General features: G+C 37.6%; 1 protein-coding gene across 1 annotated transcript in view; it reads right to left on the reverse strand.

The window, feature by feature from the left end:
- The window catches only part of CSF1R (colony stimulating factor 1 receptor), a 41,199-nt gene extending 23,667 nt beyond the window's left edge, over positions 1-17,532 (reverse strand). The window contains exons 1-6 of the mRNA XM_012551743.3: positions 17,262-17,532; positions 7,763-8,041; positions 6,092-6,370; positions 5,137-5,273; positions 3,130-3,292; positions 1,136-1,322 (exon numbers count right to left, since the gene is read on the reverse strand). Coding sequence (XP_012407197.3) covers positions 1,136-1,322; positions 3,130-3,292; positions 5,137-5,273; positions 6,092-6,370; positions 7,763-8,041; positions 17,262-17,310 — 1,094 coding nt within the window. The 5' untranslated portion in view covers positions 17,311-17,532. The remainder of the gene's footprint in view (positions 1-1,135; positions 1,323-3,129; positions 3,293-5,136; positions 5,274-6,091; positions 6,371-7,762; positions 8,042-17,261) is intronic.
- Between the last annotated feature and the right edge of the window lie 4,219 nt (positions 17,533-21,751).

The raw sequence follows: 21,751 nt of genomic DNA on the forward strand, positions 1-21,751 counted from the left end.
CTCTTCTCTGCCTCTGGCCTTCCCTGGCTTCCTTCAAATCCCAAGGAAAATTTCACCTTTTATAGGAAATCTTTCCCAGTCTTTTAATTTCAGTGCCTTCCCTCTGTTATTTATTTCCTCTTTATCTTAGATAAAGCTTGTCCATCCATAGTAATTTGCTTGTTGTCTCCCCTTTTAAATTGTGAGCTCTGCCAGGGCCAGGACTGTCTATTGCCTTTCTTTGTAACCCCACCATTAGCACAATGACTTGTATATAGTAGGTACTTAATAGATGCTTATTGACTGAATAATATTAACATTTTACTTTTAATAGATATTATCATATAGAATAGTCATAACCTTCAAACTTCATACTTCATAAAGTTCAAACTACATGGAATAAAAAGCTGCCAAATTAGAGACCATTTGTTGTTGTGTCCAACTCTTTATGACCCTATTTGAGATTTTCTTAGCAGAGATACTAGAGTAGTTAGTCATTTATTTTTCTATTTCATTTTACAGATGAGGAAACTGAGGCAAACAGAGTAGTTGCTTGAGATGAGAAGATAAGACATAACTCTCAGAACAAGAAAAGATTGCACTCAGGGAAAGACTTGTCCTTAAAGCTGGATTTTGAACCTACTCATATACTTACTTGTATTTCTTAACTTGTAAAATAAGCTTTCTTTATGTAATCAATTGGCCCTTAAGAATGCAGACTTCAGGGTGAAGGACAAATGGATAGTCTAAGGCAAGGTCAATCAACTTGTGTTTTTTAAATATTTTTGTAATGGCATTTTAATATAATTGATTTTATTTGTAATCCTATGCATTTATTTTATGCATTTAAAAATGTTAGTATGAAAAGGGGTCTACAGGTTTCACTAGATTGCCAAAGGGGACCATGACTCAAAGGCTAAGGACCCCTGACACAAAGTCTCTTCTAATTCTTAGATTCTATAATTCTAGCTAATAGAACCAGACTTCTGGATTCCTCTCCTTTCTAAGTTTACTATTTATTCCCTTGAATTTTATTCCTTGTGTTTCCTGAGGCTAAAGAAAAAAGGAAAGGGTTTAGGTGAGATCCACTACAGTTTTTTTCTGATTTTGACTTGAGACCAATAAGGAAGGGAAGAGTAGAAAAAGAAGTGAGTACCTGTAGGTTTTCCCTGATAGGGAGGTCTGAAGTCTGTGGTGGGAGTCGGGAAAGGGGCCATCATAAGTCCAATTCCAGGAAAGCAGTTTAGGATAAGTCTCAATATTGACCTTCAAGTCCAAATTCTCCCCAACAACCACAGCTTGCTGGAGACTTTGCTCAGAAGACAGATTCATGTACCCCTGCTCTGAAAGAGGGAACATCTCAAGGTATAACATTGGTGGAGAGATTTTTTAATTCATTCATTCAGCTGATATTTATTTAATTCATTCATCCACTTAACAAAGATTTATTAAATGCCTACTGCATGCAAAAGACTGGATTGGTGTTTAGATGTGACACAAAGATAAATGTTATAGTTCCTGCCTTCATGAAGCTCATACTCTAATGTTTATTAAATTCCTGCTATGTTCAAGACATTTAGATAAAAATTGCCTCTTCCTGTCAATACTCTTTCCTACCCCTTCAATCTTGTCTCTTGCCTACTTTCCTTCCGCTATCCTTAAAGATCAGCCTTGAGCATGTTCCAGCCAACACAGGTGGTCTATTTTCCTTAAAACTCCTTTTTAGCTATGTTATCCCTTAGTCAAAAAACTCCCATGGCTCCTCCTTATGTCTTACATAATCTACTCCTTTACACAGAGCCTTGGCTCCAGATAAATCCTTCTCTAGTCTAAGATGTTACTGCTTTATTTCCCTTCACTGACACTTCTCCAAATTCTTGGAACTCAAGGCTTACGTCTATGATGTGGCCTTTCTGATCATTCCAGCCCACAAAGAAAACTCCCTTCCCTAATCTTCCCTAAGCACTTTTTGTGGGCACCACTCATATGGTTGATATTAAACAATATTCATTGTGTGAGTTTTGTCTTCCCACCTAAATTTTTCTTTTTCGCTTCTAAATCATTTTTATTGGTGTCTTTTGATTTTCATATAATTTTCCCCAGAATACATTTTTTTTTTTTCCATTTTCCATCAGTAACTACACTTGGTTTCTACTCCACAGAATATCATGTCTCCCCTTAGGGGATTTAGCTCATCACCTAAAATCTCAACACTATTCAGACTAACTCAGCCTTTGATATTCAATACCTTCTCATCTCCCTCAGTAGCTTCTTCCCCTATCACTGGAGGATAGAGCAATAATAAATGAATAGGTAGATTTAATCTAAAAGCAAACAGAGTTACAAAGGCAATAGAGATCCCAATTCAAAATTTAGTATCTTGAAACCTCCTTCCAAGATTCAAAACTTTTCAGGTAACTCTCCATTTTCCAACAACAGATCTGCCTGTTTTTTTACTCCATGGAATCTCCTGCCTTTGCAACAAGTACCCTGGATATCTCCTTTTTTAGCTTCTTTTTGATTGCTAACTTCCCTCATTAGATTATAACATAAGCTCTTTTAGCTCAAGGACTATCTTTCTCTTTCTTATCTGTCTCCCCAGAGCTTAGTACAATGCTTAGAACATAATAGACGCTTAATAGATGTTTACTGAATTAAATTATTCCTTCTCTTACCTCCCAGAGAGCTATCTCATATAACAGTATTTCTTTAAAAACAGAAAGAAGAGAAAATAATCAGTACAATTGCTCAACACAGTGAAAAATTCTGAAAACATGTGCAATGTTTAATAACTGTGGACCTCTCATGTCCATGAAGAAGTGGCTTAGCTTACCCATGAAAATTTGAAGACTCACAAGCATAAAGTAATCCTCAACATAATTTATTTATATTGATTTGAGCTGAATAAAATCTAATAGTTCCCTCTTCTTTTCTGTCCAATTTGTTCCCACCTGTCCCCTGCTCTATTCCTTCTGATATCACTGCTTTCTTCCCCTGGTCCCTCCTGAGACTCTTCCTTCTTACTTCACTATGAGCATCCATAGCATCTTCCAGAAGCCCCTCTTAGGGCTCACCAATGACCAACACAGTATCCAGGAAACCCAAGGTCCCACACCATCCCAGTTAAAAACTATGTTTAGGGTTCCTTACCTACCACCTTTAGAACTGAAAAAGAAATGCTGGAGCCCACATGGTTGGAAGCCTTACAGATATAGGTACCACTATCTTCTGGGCTGACATCTCTGATGGTATAGTTGATGGTAGTTTGATAGTTCTCAATAAACTTATAGTTGTATTGTCCCAGGGAAATATTCTGCAGGTAGAATGAAGAGCTGATGAGGATCCTAGTGAATGGTAGGCTTCTAAAAGCACATCCAGAGGGATAAACTGATGCAGATTTATTGAATTTATAAAACTGGGAAAACTGGCACTCACTTTCCCCAAATGTTCAGGTTCTTATGACTGGTTGATTCAACATGCAATTTTGAGTTGGAATTTCTTTATAGCTCTGCTCTATTTCAGATTAAATTAGTTTATTTCTATATTATCATTACTCTCGATAATAATAATTAATAAAGGAACAGGTAGAAGACAAATGGCATACTTTGAACTCAGAAAGAGCCAAGATCAAGGCTGAATCCTTGACACAGATTTGACTAAGTGATCTTGGACATGTCACTAAATTTGAAGTTCCTCGGTCATCTCGCTGAGAGAGGAGTCATTCATCTATATTCCCGCCAGATATTCCCTATGCAGTGAAATAGAAGATCAGTGCTATGTCCTCCAACACTAAGAATCAATTTATTAATCAATGTATTAACTAAAATTCACCTAGTGCTTTTAGGTTTACAAAGCAATTTCCTTAGAAAAACTCTGATCTAACTGGTTTTTATTAATTTTGTTTTACAGACAAAGAAACTGAGATTTTAAAATGAAACCTGAGTTCTACATGAACCAACTTCTACTACCCGTGTTCTCTAGATGATGGCAAAAGTATATTTCTAACATTTCTAACATGGAGGCATTGTTGGGTTTTCAGGGGTTCAAGTTTCCCTCTTCCTCCATACCCCATCAGATATTTTTTAGTCACACCCACACTTTGTGATCCCATTTGGAGTTTTCTTGGCAAAGATACTGACATGGTTTGCCATTTCCTTCTCCAGCACGTTTTACAAATGAGGACACTAGGAGAAACAGGGTTAAGTGTCTTGTCTGGGGTCATACATGGCTGAGTACAAATTTAAATCCAGGAGAATAAATCTTTTCCTGACTTCAGTCCAATCTTCAGTTTGAAGATTATACGAAGAATAATAGCTAATATTTATATAGTGCTTTAAGGTTTGCCAAGAGTTTTACAAACACTTTATCTTATCCAAACATTTTATCTTATATCTTTATCTTATAACAAATCTGGGAGGTAGGTACTATTATTTTTATAACTGAGAAAACCTAGGTTTCCTAGATGAAGCAATTTGCCCAGCATCACACACATCTAGTAATAGTCTAGATTTGATCCCAGCTCTTCTTGACCCCCCATGTAGTGTTCTATCCATTCAAACTGCTTTTTTTTCCTTGGAAAAAAGAAGAGAGAAAAAAACACAAGTCTGGGAGTTAGGAGATAATTTGTCATTAACTCATTCTAAACCTTTGACTTTCTATATTCTCTGTTCTAAAGTCTCTTCTAGAGTTAATGACCTAGCACTTTTTGTAAGTTATTTCCAAGGGAGAATAATTAAAATAAAGATCCCCAAAGAAAGATAAGGTACCTTTGAAGGTAAAGAATTGATTGCTAGTTACTCATGGTAACTAGAATTTGGGGAAAAAAATCTCTCTCCTAGAGACAGTTAAGTACTAAGTATTTTCATAGAGTCATCCCATGGAGTTAGATAGACAAATAATCTGTCCCCTTTAACAGATCTTCATTCGTTGAAACTTTCTTAAATACCTGCTGTGTACAAAGCACTGTTAAGTACTGGGAAAGATGGAAAGTTTATGCAACCTATAATTCGTGCCCCTATGGAGCTTATAGTTTAGCAGTCATGAGACCAAAAACAAATAATTATGAAACATATTACATGGAAAATATACACATTTGATTACATCTAACCACTCAGCGTGCTCTGTACAAAACTATCCCCCAAGACAGGTGGAACTCACCTCCTTCTGCTGATGTTTGAGGACAATATCAAATCTTGTGTCTATATTGGTGGCTGTGCAGACAATCTGGGCAGATTCCCCTTGTATCCGAACCTGCTCAGAAGGTTCTAGCCACAACTTTGGAGGCCCTGGGAGGACTGAAGCCAGTATATTAGTTAAGATCTTGGGATGAAGCTGAAAGCACCTTTAGCATCATCATTTACAGATGAGGAAACTGGCCCAGAGAGGGGAGTGACTTAAGGAAACATAACTAGTATTCAAAACCAGATCATCTAATTTCAACTGCAGTGTTTGTGTTCTTTTCACTGTGTTGTGTAATACTAAAAAGGAAGAGCTGGTCTGGACCTCCATTAGTATATGTACCAGAAGGTGGTCCAGTGTTAGTACCAACTGAGCTCCTCTCAGGAGCTAGTTTTGGGAGCTGAGGAGAAAAATAATAGCTAGTATCTATGTGTATATATGTACATACACACATATATATGTATGTATATGTGAGTGCACGTCTATATATATTAAGATTTGTGAAGTACTTAAAAAAATTATCCCATTGGTTCTTACAACAATTCTAGAAGATAGGCATTGTTATTATTTCCATTTTATAGCTGAGAAAATTAAAGCAGAGATTTTGTCTGTAATAGATAACTGAGCCAGGCTCACACAGCTGCAAAAGTCTGAATCTGGATATAAACTGAGAACTTCCTGACTCCAGCTAGTATTCTATTATTCAATGTACTCAGTATCTAACTACCTCTGGATTCTTCTTCAGAAAACATTCAACAGGACAAGGTTCTCCTTGGGCCCATTCTCCATTCCCCCAAGGGTCACCAGTTTCTAGTTGGCGCCCTCAACCTTCTATTTTTCCCAAAAGGTTCCCAGTTTCCAGTTATTATTATCCATCACCCCTTATCCTGCTACCTTTGTTCAAAGATCATCTCCCCTGAGCCCATCAAGTTACCTTTTTCCACAGTCAGCTTGATCTTTGAAGATAATCTTTTCTTCCCTTCAACCACAGTCTTACAGATGTAAATGTCCCTGTGGATGAACTGCACCTTGTGGATGGTGAAGCCCTTCCAAGGGTCAAAAGTGACATTGGCCTTGACAAGTTTATTGTAGTTTCTCTCCAGGGATGCTGAAGACACTGCTGTGGGATCTGTGATCCGACAGGGCAGTAGCACATCACTGCCCTCAAACACAATGACCTTATTGATGGGGACACTCCAAAGATGTTCCGGATCTGCCCAGAGAAATAATCAGGCCAGAAAATAGAGGAGAGCGTCAGAGAAGAAAGATTCAGTGTACTGGGAAAATATCTATGGATACCTGTGTCAGTGCATATAGTTTAAAGAGACCCTAACTGATTATCAGCTGATTAGCTTCAGATATCACAAAATACTGGTTTTCCCGGCAGGGGTCCTTAAACTACAGCCTGCGGGTCAGATGTGGCAGCTGAGGATGTTTATCCCCCTCACCCAGGGATATGAAGTTTCTTTATTTAAAGGCCCACAAAACAAAATTTTTGTTTTTACTATAGTCTGGCCCTCCAACAGTCTGAGGGACAGTGAACTGGCCCCCTATTTAAAAAGTTTGAGGACCCCTGGACTCTAAGCATTCAGTGTATGACAGTATGCCATACTTATAGCCACATAGCTAGGACAGATCAGAAGCAGCTTCTGAAACCATGTTTTCCTAATTTAAATGGCATTCCCCTATACACCACACACATGGTTTATCTCCATTAAATCTTTTTTTTTTTTTTTTTGGCAAGACAATTGGAGTTAAGTGACTTGCTCAGGGTTACACAGCTAAGAAGTATTAAGTGTCTGAGGCCAGATTGGTCTATTCACTGCACCATCTACCTTCCCCATTAAGCTAAAATAGTTCAAGGACTATATTTTAGTCAAACTTTATATTTCTTCCAGTGCCAGGTTTAGTGCTCAAGTACTTAATATATATTTATTAGAATGTAATTTTTGCTGAAATCTTTATTACCCCCAACCACCCACCCAAGGATCTCTTTATCTTCCAGTTATTCTGGGATTTCTAACTATGTTTTGTTCATCTTCATTTTTTTCCTACATTTTCTTTCTGTCTATAACATTTGTTGTTAATTTTCTTAGTCCACGCTGGTCAAAGGAGTAGGTCAGAGGTAGGAAGAGATGGAGAACCAAGGAAGTGACAAGAAGTGGCCCTCTGAAGAATGGCCACTAGTCTTAGATCAGCAGTCAAATTTTCCCTGGAGGATCAAAGCCCTAAGGAATTTCTTCTTCCTGGTCATACCTCTTTACACCATGGGGAAACTGAGGCACCGTGAAAGTTCTGACTAGTAGGTTGAACTTGTTAATTCTATAAAACTGTGAGGTCTCAGAGAGAAAAAAGGATTTCTCCCCCCCACCCAAAGGGCCCTCATGACATTCAAGAGACCTGTGAGGTGAATTATAGATTTGGGGTAATTAAAAAAGTCAGGATTTGGGGATCAGAATTGGTTGAGGGCCAACCTCAGGTGTCCCTTTTGTCAGGCCCATCCCCCCCTTAATAAAGCCTGCCCCTTTAGCAGTTTCCAACCCAATTGTGAGAAGAATTCAAAGGAGAAGCTGGGGTTAAGGATGCTAGGCTCTTGAGTCCCTACCTTTTACATAGAGATGCAGGGAGGCAGCAGAGTTATCTCCATCCATGTTTCCTGTCCCTTTCTCCAAACATTTGTAGGTGCCCGTATGACTAATTGTAGTGTTGATGATAGTAAGGGTGTTGATGTTGCCCATGGATTGCTGAATACAGTTAGTAGTGTTGCAGTTCACATCGCTGACCCAGTCCACAGTGGTATTGCCCACACAATGAAGTGTTACATTTAATCCTTGTTCCACCACCAGTTCTGGACCTTTGGGCTCAATCATAGGAACTGCCTGACCTGGAGGTAAGAAGAGAAGTTGTTAGGCTTTTAGACAGGTGAAGGGAACCCCAAAGTGTCAGCAAGGTCCAATTCCCTTGAAAAAGAAGCAGTACGGACTGCTAGAGACAGTACTTCTCTAATAGCATTATCATGCGTTCTTTTGCATTATCTATCTGTCTCACAGGGTTATGTAATCTTTAGAACTAAAAGAGACTCTAGAGATCATTCTGTACAATACCCTTATTTTATAGGAAAAGGAAACTGAGAGTTAGAGAAGAGGAGGAACTTGTTAGAGCTAAAAAGGAGCAAAGCAAGGGATTAAACCCAGACCTTCTGATATAAAAACTTTATGTATGTGGCAGATCCTCAGATTCTCTAGTCCATGAGCTCAGTGGAAGGAGGGATCATGTTTTAGCTAAGACTATGTCTCCTGGTTCTTCTACTTACCTGACCACTCCTTAGTTGTTGTTGTTGTTGTTTGCTGGCTCATTATTCAAATCACTCCCTCTAACTATGAGTACACCCCAAAGCTCTATTGTCTTCTCTACACTCTCTGTAGGTGACCTCATCAGTTCCCATCTGTTTAATTATTTCTTCAATACCAGTTTACCTCCTGAACTCTATCACCAACTGTCAATTGGACATTTCGGCTGAATACCCCAGAGACATCTCAAACTACATATCCATGACAGAACTCTTTTTCTTCCCCTCCCAACTCACCTCTCACTTGAACTTTCCTGTTTCTTTTGAAGGTACCATCATTCTTCCATTCTGCAATGTTCATAATCCCAGTTTCATTTCTGTTTTGGCTAGAAACCCTGAGAGTTTTCCTCTCCCAGATTTATTTATTTAGATTTTTTTTTTGACAGATAAAAGAGGAAATTCTTTGCCTCAGTTGCTACCTAGCCTTATTCATTGAAAGGATATGGTCTCAGTCAAACTGAAACCAGATGTTAGCTTATAAAGGTCATGTTCTCCCATAGCATCCAGGGCCATCTCCAGTCATTCTGATCTATATCTGGCCACTGGACCCAGATTGTTCTGGAGGGGAAAGTGAGGCTGGGGAATTTTCACTGCCCCCATTCACTTAAATCCAATTCACTTGCACATCTTGGTATCACCTCACTGATATCATGGTCCTCTCCAAAAATGAAGGACAAACAACAATATAACCCCAATATTATTCTAGACTCCTTATTTTTCTTTACCCACCCACCACTGTATCCTTCCCATATGCGATCAATTGGAAAATTGTGTTGTTTGTATCTCTACCCCATCTCTTGCATCTCTACTACATTTCTTTAGATCCACACAATCAACACTTGAATTCAGGTCTTCATTACCTCTCACCTAGACTTCTGCAATATCCTCTTAATTATTCTTGCTTTGAATCTATCCCCATTTCAATCCATCTTTCGTATCTCTTCAAAGTTATTTTCTACACTTCTTCAAAGTGATTTTCTTTTCAAAAATCATTTTTAATGTTTTGAATTTAAACAAAAGCATTTCCATGTACACATCAGAACACAAAAATAGGATTGTAAAGGAAACTGTGAAATTTCCATTTCACACCACTTGCTTGTTTTAAAAAAGTATACAATAAGCTAAATATGATACTTTCAAAACTTTCAAAGTCATCTTGTTTTGCTTTGCTTCCTTCTGACCTCAGTTCTCCTATATGCATTTTAAAAGCTATTTCAATGGCTCCCTTTTCTCCTAGAATTACTATTCTTGGCCTTATCCATAATTTTTTTTTAAAGAAAAGGTAGAAAAAGAAGAAAGGCCCTTGCAACAAATAAGCACAGTCAAGCAAAATGAATCCACATAATGGCCATATCCAAAATGCATGTCTCTTCTTACATGAACTGATGCTGAGTGAAATGAGCAGAACCAGGAGATCATTATATCATTATATATATATATATATATATATATATATATATATATATATATATATATGTATATATACCTCAACAACGATACTGTATGAAGATGTATTCTGATGGAAGTGAACACTTCACTTCAACAAAGTGAAGATCTAACTTAGTTTCAATTGATCAAGGATGGACAGAAGCAGCCACACCCAAAGAAAGAACACTAGGAAATGAATATAAACTGCTTGCATTTTTGTTCTTCTTCCCGGGTTATTTATACCTTCTAAATCCAATTCTCCCAGAGCAACAAGAGAATTGTTCAGTCCTGCACACACATATTGTATCCAAGATCTAGTGTAACCTATTTAACATATATAGGACTGCTTGCCATCTAGGGGAGGGGGTGGAGGGAGAGAGGGGAAAAATCGGAACAGAAGTGAGTACAAGGGATAATGTTGTAAAAAAATTACCCTGGCATGGGTTCTGTCAAAAAAAAAAAAAGAAAAGAAAAGAAAAAGAAAAAGAAAAGAAAAAAAACAAACAAAATGCATGTCTCTTTCTGCATAATGAATTCATCTGATTATAAACTTTCTTTCAGAAAATGGATAGTATGCTTCATTATCAGTCCTCTGGATTGGTCACAATTGTTCATATCCATTAACTGTGATTGGACATTGTATTGATCAGAGTTCTTATGATTTTCAGTTGTTTTGTGTTTTAAATATTGTTGTCTTTGTATGAACTGTTCTTGTTCTGGTCACCTCATTCTGTATTGGTTTATGCTACCCAGGATTTGCTGAAATAATCAGCTTCATCATTTCTTAAAATACAATAATACTCCATTACATTCAAGTACAATTTTCCTGGCATTTTCTTCCCATTGATAGGCACCCCCTTCATTCTAGTTCTTTTCTTTCCTTTTTTTCTCTTTTAATTTCTTCTTCAAGATCAGGAATTTTGTTTTATTTGGGACTATTCAACCTCAAAGATATCATCCTCCTTTTTAATGCTCCCCCCCCCAGTTCTATTTATTTCCCTGTTGAATTTAATATATTCCTACACTAAATTGTGTGTGTGTGTGTGTGTGTGTGTGTGTGTGAGAGAGAGAAAGAGAGAGAGAGAGAGAGAGAGAGATCAACTTTCCTTTGTCTATTTCAAATAAGTGTGAGGTTCTTCATCAAATGTCTCCATGTTCCTTCCTCCATGTTTGTATACTCTTCTTATCATCTATTGGTAGTAAGTCCCATCCCTTCTCTCTCTTTTCTCTACTGGTGTATTCCTTTTATCTTCCCTTTTCTTTTTCTTCTCAAAACCCTTTAAATAGAATGAATCCACCTCTTAGGCCTCTGTTTTTATTTAATTCCTTTAAATATCCTTTGAAACTATTAAGGATATTTGAAAACACTTCAGAATCAAGATTCTAAGACACACATTTCTTCTCTCTTTATTAAAATGTTAGCATTTCATTACTCTTGATTTGTATTTAATTTCAAAGTTCCTATTTAGCTTTTGTTTTGTTGAGTTTTAAAATTAGAAATGTTTGAAATTCTGTTTAAGGTCTATTTATATTCAGCTTTTCAGCATGTTATTTTTGGTGTTTTTTTGGAATATGCAGTATATTCTAAGGTTTCCTCTGACATCTTTTCTATAAATCTTATTTTTTCCAGTCACATAGTTGCCATGCTGATGCACTATACACTCAAAGAAGCCGGCTGCCTTGTCTTACTGTCTCAAATCTCTCCCCATTCCAGTCCAACAACCAAAGTGATTTTTCTAAAGTATGTCTGCTATTATTTAAATCTGATTTTATTTGTATATAAATATATATTTATTTTGTTATTTATTACTCTACTTATACAAATTATATTTGTATATTTGTTCATATAGTTCTTGGGTTTGTTTTGTCAGGTATACTCCCAGGTACTTTATACTGTTTAGAGTTATTTTAAAAAGAGTATCTCTTACTATCTCTTTATGCACAGTTTTGTTTGTGATTTATAGGAATATATACATATATACACACACAAGCATGTGTAAATAAGTATTTTATGTAATGTTAATTTTTTATTGATAAGATATTGATAAGTAGGGCTGACATAATAAAAATCACATTTAATCTAAACCAATTTATATGTTTAATGCCCTCAATTAAATTACCAAAGTTTATTTTACTGAATTAGAAAAATATGACAAAATTTATTTGGAAGAACAAAAGATCAAGAATATCAAAGAAATTAATAAAAAAAGATGTAAATGAAGGTAATAGTACCAGCTCTTAAACTCTATTACAATGTGGTAATGGATAAGAAATAGATAAAGTAGATAGTAGAACAGAGTAGATACATCATTTACAACAGCAAATTACTATGATAATCTTGTGTTTGTCACGTGTAAAGACTTGAACTCAGATCCTTATGACTCTGGACCCAGCATTCTATCCCCTGAATCACCTAATTGCCCTTGTAAGAGTCCTTAGAGGCCATCTAATCAGTTCTGCTCATTTCATATAAACAATATAAGACTATACTATGCCTAAGGAAGGAAGGAAACAACCGTTTAAGCACTTTCTAGGTGCACTCTATTTCGAAGGATTTCAGGGTTTCAGTTGAATTAAAAACTTGGCCTCTGATGGTCATGAAACACAATATCACAGTGCCCCAAGGAAATTCTCTAAGGCTGTACATTGTTTAAATTTTTAGACTACTTTGGTAAAGGGAATTTCCTTGCTGGGAGTACCCTAAAAAATAAAATCACAAATTAGGGCCCCCCAAAAATGTGAAAAGATGTCTTTTCCTCTCATCCTATTCCCCTAGTATCTAGCATAATATCTTTTCCATAGGAAGCATATTTCTTGATTTGATATTGGTTGTGAAAGCATGAAAACATGAATATACCTATTAGGGTTACACAACTACTTAAGAATCTGAGGCCAGATTGAAAATCAGGAAGATGAGACCTCCTGACTCCAGGCTCAGTGCTCTTTACACTGTGTCACCTAGCTGTATTATGTCATATACCTAGTTGTTTGCATATTATTTCCCTTATTAGAATGCTCTTGAGGGGCAGGTATTTCTGCGTTTGTATCTTCAGTACTTAGTCTAGTGTTGGGCATATATGAAACACTTAATAAATGCTTGTTTACCAATTGGAGGAATTCAGAGTAGCAGCTGCCAGGTCACATGTTATCCTGACTGTGCTTCTTTTCTTGATGTTTCCAGCATTTTTTTTTCATTTACATGGGGTCTCTGGATTTTGGCTATGACATTCCTAGGACTCTTCCTTTAGAGGATTATTTCAGTGGGTAATTGACAAAGTCTTTCTGTCTTTACTTTGCTCTCTGGTTTGGAGAGGACTGAACAACAACAAATAGATATTTTTCATTTATTTGTTGAAATAGCACATCACTTTTTTTAAAATTATAGTTTTCAAGGGAGTCCAATGATTTTACCAATGAATTTTTATTAATATCTTTTGGTTTTTTGTTACTTCAGTTTTCTCCTAGAGAACCTTTTTCTTCTTATTTCAAGGGAGCAATCCCTAATAATAAAGAATTAAAAAGAAAATGAGTGAAATTGATCAATACATTTTTTTAAAAAGTCTGACACTATATGCAATGTTCTCTACATTATTTAGTCACCTCCTCCCCAACTCCATGATGGAATTGAGAGAGATACTTTCTCATATCCAGATCTAATTGCTAAAATTTCAGTGTGAACTTTTATGCTTTGAAAATCGATTGGCTTTTCAATTATTAATTAATTATTGTCTTATTGATTGTCTACCTTAAGAAAGTTATGGAGAAAATATTAATAATTCACATCAAACTAAAAAAAAGTGGTATCTATATTTTTTCCTCAGAGAACTGATTAATAAGCATTTACCAGAACACCATCACTGACATCCCTTCTTTGGAGTCAAATTTGTTCTTTGTTATTTTGCAGCATTAATTTTTTTTTTATTATTTTATGTTGTGTTTCTGGTAGCCAAAGCTTAGGGATAAACCAGAGGATAGAGACAGAAAAGTAAAAATGGTGAAAAGAAAAAGGAGTTAGGGTTAGGAGCTTCTTTCTTTGTTTTCTTTTAAGGAACTTTTCTTGAAGGGAGAAAAGAGAACCTGAAACCTCTGGTTCTGCCCTTTAGGGAGAAGAACTTTTCCTGCTGCGAGTCAGCACTTTTTGGAGGGTTGGAAGGGAGGAGAATATAAGCTGCCTAAAATTAAAGGAAGATGGGAGGAAGTGAGAGCTGAATCAGTGCCTTGGACAGGGGCTGCAAAATCTTCAAATGCCTAATGTGGGGCCGGAAGCACATGGCCTTCCTCTAGATCTCAGAGCCTAAGTTTCTATGCAGCCCCATAGCACTTCCTACACACACTCTCTCACTTCTGCTTTGAGCACTCCCCCTCCATGCAGCCCTAAGCCCACTCTTTTGCTCCCCCTCTGAGCCATAGTCAGATTCTCAGACACCCATGTTCCTGAGACTGATGTCAGGGGGCATAGAGACAACCCCCAAATAGCTAAACCTGGAGGGTAGGAGAGATGAGAAGAAGGAACACAGGCAACAACCCAGGCTGCGTAGTTCCGTCTTATCCTATTTATGATCCAGACTAACTCAAAAGGCAAGGACCTGTCCTGGGGATAAGGGACACAGCTGAGCCTCTTTGGAAAGAGCTTTGGCTAGGAATCAGGCCACTTACCAACTAAATCTTGCCATTAAGACATTTTGTGATCTTGGGTAAATAACTTTCCCTTCTCTGAGAAGAGAGAGAATAGGAAAACAACTACATACAAATAAAATAATAGAGAATTTTAGGTGAGACTTATAAGGAAGCCAGGAAATAGAACTTCTAAAACCAGGAAGAACTAGGGACAATCTAGTTTCCAACCCCTCTTGTAAACTCTTTTCTTCAAGAAGTCTTTTCTAGTTCCTCTTAATGCTAGTACCTTCCCTCTGGGATTACCTCTAATTTAACCTATAATATATATATGTGTGTGTAGATAAATAGATAGATATATTCCCACCTCATAGATTATGAATTCCTTGAAGTCATGGACTATTTCATCTTTATTTTATATCCCCAATGCTTACCACAGTTCCTGGCACATAGAGGCAGTTATTATGTTATTGTTGACAACTTCTGATATGTGACTGGTCCTTGGGTGCTTCCTTCTTTCTGGAGTTATTTGGAGGAAGAGAAAGGAATGCCTACAGGCCTCTTTGGTCCTCCATTACCTCCATTTTCCCTGTTCTCTTCCTCAAAATATAGAAAGAAACTGTCTGGACTCAGTTGACTTCCTGCCATATTCACTGAAGTTCATTCATGTCCAGCTCAGAAAGAATACCCATGCAGAATGAGATTGATGTGCTTGTGCTAGCTTCGTCACTTGAAGCTTTCGCCCTCAGTTTCTTTTACTTTTCCCCCATCTTTCCAATCTGATTTAAGGAAGAAAAGATTGGCAAGTCCCTTGCTCTTTGCCATGGACTTGTGAAACACTAACCACCTCTCCAAATTCCATGTCTTTCTCCCTCTTACTCTCTCCATCTCCCCAAACTTCATTCTTTCCCATTTCTTCAAACTGCCTAAATCCTAATCCTGAATTTCTTCCCCTCTCCCCCCCTCCCCCCCCTCAACTTATATAAGAACTTTTGGATAGCTTTCTTCTACCTCCTTGACTGATGGTCTGAAATGAGAACTGGTTTTATGATGAGAAAATCTGAGTTCAAATCCTTGCTCCCATCCTTACTATCTGTATTCCCCTCAGTAAGTCTTATCACTTCTCTGAACCTCAGTTTCCTCACCTGTAAAATAGCAATAAAATTAACTACCCAACACGATTATTGTGAGGGAGAACATGAATTGTGAACCTTAAGGTGCCTTAGGAAGATGAAGTGCTATTATTGACCATGCCCCACAACTCAGCACTTTTCTAGGTTCAGAACTGAAAAACTCAGATTTAGGCTGGGGGAGAAATAAGATAATTCCTATGAGAGCCCAGCTACAACACACATTCATTCACTCAGTTATTAGAGGCAAAGCATTTTTGAGCTAGAAGGGATCTTTTAGATAATCTAGTTTTATAGAGAGGGCATCCAGGTGGCAAAATGGATAGAATGCCCATCATGAAATCAGGAACACTCATCTTCTTGTAAATGTTTTGTTTATTTTTGTTTTTATAAGGCAATTGGGTTTAAGTGACCTGCTTAGGGCCACACATCTAGTAAATGTTAAATGTCTGAGGTCGGTTTTGAACTCAGACCCTGCTCTCTCCAGGACCAGTGCTCCATCCACTGTACCATCTAGCTGCCCCTGGAACATTCATCTTCTTGAGCTTAAATCCACCTCAGACGCTTACTAGCTGTGAGACCCAAACAACAACAATAACAATGCAGCTCTGAATTATTATCCTGTGCCTAGCCCTGTGCAAAGTGCTGAAGATATAAATATAAAGAATGAGATAATCTCTCCACACCAGTGTCCTGCTTATCTAGGAGAAGAGCCCAAGAACTAGGAAACTGCACTGTCTCTTCCATTCACCTGGTTCTGTCTTACACACTGATCTCCAACAAGAGATGTGAATTTTGCTGTCTTTCCCCTTTTGCCTGGCTCACAGCCCCTCAGACATTCCAGACCTCAGAATCCTTGGTTTATCCTTTCTTCTCCAGTGCAGCGTTTTACCCAGTTCTCTCTACACAATGCTCTCTCACAATCTCTTTCTATCTTATTCCAAATACCTTCCCCTCTGCTCCTTTACCCTTTCATAGAGTCACAGATGATCAGAAGTGGAAGGATTAGCCATCACCTAAAACCAGGCGTTCCTAACCTTTTGTATGTCAAAGCAGTGGAGAGCGGACCCCTTCTCACAACAATGGTTTTAAATGAATAAAATAAAGTATATAGGATTACAAAGTAAAATAATGGTTAGTGAAAATAAAAGATATAATTTTTCCCATTCAAGTTTACAGACTTCCTGAAATCTATTTTCTGATCTAGTCCAACCTCCTCATTTTACAGAGAGGGAAACCGAGATTCAGAGTTTTTACTTTCCTAAGTGACTAATTAATTAAAAAAAAAAGCTGGGACTAGAACCCAGGATATTTGATATGATTCTCCCCACTCCCAGCTTCCATTCTATCTCTGCTCTCCTCCTTTGGGTCCCATAGAGCCCCCACCCCAGCTGGTCTCTGCAGAGTATCTGCAACTTGCTGGACAGAAGAGTACACAGCCTAGGTTTGAAGAACCTAGAACCTCACCCTAGGAAGGGAGAGCTAGAGTTTGTTGAGGTGCCCCAGAAGTCTGCCAAGGAGTTCTTGAGGTTCTGTCTCCCTGCCTGGCCCCACCTCCCAGTGGCAGCTCTTTTGTAACTTACTGTGCCAGATGACCAGTGCCATCAGTGGTACCAAGGTTCCAAGAGCCATGGTCTCTGGAGAGAAGGAAGCCCTGGGTCCAGGGCTGAAGGGGCTAGAAATCGCCTCCTGCCCCGGGTGGGCTGGCGGAGATGAGAACCGAGGGTTTGCCTTGACACACTATCGGTTTTTTGATACTGGCCTTCTCCTTCTCTGAGAAACTTCTCCTTTTTTGCACTGGGCTATGTGACCACAAGGTTTGGAAATTGAGTCTAAGAAGAAAAACAATCTTGGAAGTACTACCCATGACCCCAGTGGGAAGTGGGCTGCCTCTGGGGTGGAGCCAGGCTCTTGTTCCTCTGCTTGGTGCCCCTGGCTTAGGGGGAGACAGAATTGAGAGACCCCTCTCCACCTCGACCAGCTCTGGTCTCATTGGAAGGACAGGAAGGGGAGAGCTTGTCGGACCATCCTCGGCATCAGTGGGGCTGCAAAGGATACAATGGTAGCACCTTGAGACCAATTCCAAGAATGAAAGATACAAACTTAATCCGTTGACACAGGACCTGCAATGAGAAATTAAGCTAAATGATCCACTGTCAGAAGGGAAAGGAACTGGAAGTTGAGATTCAGAGAAGGAAATCAATTTGCTCAAAGTTCCACAGACAATTAGTAAAAGAACTGGGACCAGAATTTGGGTCATCAGCACCATTCCACACTGCTTCAATCCTATCTCTGCTCTCTTCCCCTAGATCCCACAGAGCCCCCACCCAAGCTGCTCTCTGCAGAATATCTGCCATTCCCAGAGCGATAAGAGCTCACTGGAGAAAAGGGTACACAGCCTGGGAATCCCACTAGATTGAAGGTAGTGTCAAAGCTAGAAGAGACTTTAGAATATAGAACATTAAATGTCAAAATTGGGAGGGATTCCAGAGAGCAGAGCTCATCCCTGGCTCAGAAATCAGGGAAGTAATTTATTCAGGATCACATAAGTTAGAAGTGTAGGTTATAAAATTAGAACCTAACAGTGTTGATTCTTAGTTCAATGTTCTTTCTAGCCCCGCCTTTCTCTGTCTGTCTCCCTGTCCTGACAAACATACTATCTCGGGTTAATGCATCCTATAAAAATAAAGAAAAAGTTAGGTGGCACGGTGGGTGGAGCAAAATGGCCCTGGAATGAGGAGGACCTGAATTCAATTTCATTCTCAGATACTACCTGGGTAACACAAATAAATCATTATTTGTGATGGTCTTTCGTGTAATCTGTTTGAAGGAAAAAAACTAAGCTGGACACTGTAAAATAAAGACTTTCACCCACTTAAGAGAACAGTCAGGAGGCACCATGGATAGAGTGCTGGACTTGGTGTTTTCCTGAGTTCAAATCCAGCCTGAAACATTTACTACTAGCAGTGTGACCATGGGCAAGTGACTAAATTGTTTGCCATCTATAAAATGAATTGGAGAAGAAAATGGCCTATTACTCAGTGTCTTTGCTGAAAAAACAAAAACGAAACCTAAATGGGGTCATGAAGAATCAGATATGACTGAAATATTATTCAACCCTTTAAAAGGGACCAGAGAAGCAGATTCTTTTTTGAACTAGACACATATTCTTATATTAGACCAGAGATATTTGAGAATATAAATAAGTATAATTCTAGCTTAATATTGGTTTTAGGCAAGGGAAAGACCGCGTGCACCTATCCACAGGCCTTCTCCTCTTTTCTTCAACATAGAAATCACCTTGGAGAGGGAGGGATGAATCAGATTAGCAATATCTATAGTATCCCACCTATGTTTATATATTTAGACCACCATGTGGATATACTTATTTTACATAGACCTATATATCTTACATTTAAAAGGAGAAGATTGAATTAATTGACCTCTAAGATTCTTTCTAGTTCTAGATTTATGATCCTTTGATCCTTTGTGATGTCTGCAACCAAGTGCTAATTTCTAGTGGAGATTAGCTCTGTGCCTATTGGCAAAAACAGAAAGATTGGCAATCATGGGATCCAATTAACTTTTTATATGGGTCCTGATGTAAGTGTTGTGTTTACTCACTTTATTTTTGGTCTGTTGGTCTAAAGCCTTACTTACAGTATTACACACCACAGTTTACCAAGAAAGCAATAATAACACAAAATTTCCACTAGTTGTAAGACAAGGGTCATTTCCTTTGAGTAAGTCTAGGAGAGATCCAGATGTGAAAAGGCATTTCAGTTTAGGTGCCCTGCAGAGACAGGAAAGTAAAATTTGGAAAGTGGGAGTTACTCTTTCTGAATACAGGGTATTCATGCTTTTCCCAGGTGCTTCCTGAAGTGTGGAGAAAGGAAGGGAGCGAGAGAGGAATAGGGTGCTCAGGTTGCAGAGGAATCCTGGGAAGGTTCCACTTTGGAACAACACAACATTGCAGACTTATTTAGAAAGCTGAATACAATTTGCAGACCAGAGATTGAATCTCATAAAGGAAGAGACATCTCTCTATCTTGTAGGAAACCTTGCTCCTTTCCCTAGGCTCCTGGCTTCCTGTTTTATAGAAAGAATTTGCAATAAATAAAAAGAAAAAATCCTTTTTGGAGGGTCACGTACATAGTGCCTTACCCTATTGTGATTCAGGCTTTGAAACAATTAAGAGGTAGCTTCAAGCCTATCCAAAATCCATTTAGAATCATAGAATGTCAGACCTGGAAAGGATCCTAATTAGATACCATTTAGTCTAACCCTCCTTTTTTGTAGAAGAAGAAATTGAGACCCAAGGAAGAAAAATAACTTTCCTAACATCTTTTGGCTACTTAGTTAGGATCTTGTTTCCTCTCCTAGTATTCTTTTCACTATAGTACTGCCTTCCTCCACTTGTGAATAACTTCATAACAGAGCTAGGAGTAACCCCAAATAATATGTAATCCATAAAAACCTTTTTTTCTTTCCCCAATCCAAGAACTGCACACTCATCCCTCAAACAGAAATTTAAGTCAGTTAACACCTACATTGTGCCAGGAAGTGTGTTTCATCCAAAATAGGTTTTTTCACTTTCATATCACAAAACTTTTTGATATATTTTTATTATAAAATTAACTTTTTTCCTGGCATGAGGACCCAAATATAATTTTGGGAAGGCCTCTCACAAATCTGTTTTATTTCCTCAGTCAGAGATACCACGGGATTGGCCGTATCTGACATTATATTGCTCCCCAGAAAAGAGACCTTAATGTCTGGGCAAGCACGCAGGCTAACAAGAGCATCAAATATTGTGAAGATAGATAGTAGAGAAAAATAGAGGACTGGAGATGGAATTAGAAAAATCTGAATTCAAATCTTATCTCAGATACTTAACTCAGATACTCAGATACTCAGATATCAGATACTCAGATAGCTATATGACCCAGGCCTTAAACTCTTAGCTAAGTGTCTAATATTTATGTCCAGGGGTATTGTGGCCATTAAATGAGAAAATGTATGTAAACCACTTTGAAAATCTTAAATAGATTCTGGTTATTATTACTTTTATTATTTATACATAGAAATTATATGAGAAGTTTATACCTAAATACATAGGGCAGAGTTGGGGTAGAGGGTGGTTCTTAATCTAAAATATATGGACTTGTAATTATATTTCAATATAACTGATTCTCTTGTAATTCTACATATGTATGCATGTATTTACATATATATATACATACACATGTATATGTATGTATGTAGAGGAAGCAGGGAAGCAGATTTCCTTTTGAACAACACATACATATGTATATATACATATATATGTATATTTCAAATCATTACTCTAAGAAAATTCTGTAGGTTTTATCAGCCTGCCAAAGGACCTAAGATACAAAAATGTTTAATGATCTCCAACACAGACTTTCTTATAAAGAAGCAACTTCCCATTTTTACAAAGAACTCAGAACTTACCCAATTTTTTACTCCCTTTTCTCTGTGTAGATCAAGCACACTCATCCCTTTTTCTCTGGTTTCTTCCTGGAGTCCCTGATTCTATTCCTTTCCTAGCTCTCAAGAACTTCAGTTTCACCTTCTCCAGTATCTCTTTTATATATATTCAGAACTCAACAATTTTTAAGAAATAACTAAAAACATACAAAACAAAACAACAATAATAAAACCCAAACAAAAAACTTACTTTCAATTCTTTTTTAAAACAAAAAGCATTGTTTTCTTTGTTTTTATATTACCTGAATTTCCAAATACAATGTTTCCTTCCTTGTCTATCCAGAGAGACATCTTTTGTAATAAAGAATAAAAAAAGAAAGATGGAAAAATTTAGCAAAATTAACAAATCCATCAGCTGAGCTTAGGTTCCACACCTATAGTCTCCTACCTCTTCAAAGAGAGAAAATTACATTTTTTCATCCTTTTTTTTTTCTTTTTTTAGGGCCTAGCTTGGTCATTACAATTAGATATTGTTCATTCAAATAGAGTGTATTTATTATATGTGTCTTCAATGTATTTACATTGTTATAGTCATTGCATATATTGTTTGACTGATTCTGCT

Source organism: Sarcophilus harrisii, chromosome 2, assembly GCF_902635505.1.
Source record: "Sarcophilus harrisii chromosome 2, mSarHar1.11, whole genome shotgun sequence".
Taxonomy (NCBI): Eukaryota; Metazoa; Chordata; class Mammalia; order Dasyuromorphia; family Dasyuridae; genus Sarcophilus; species Sarcophilus harrisii.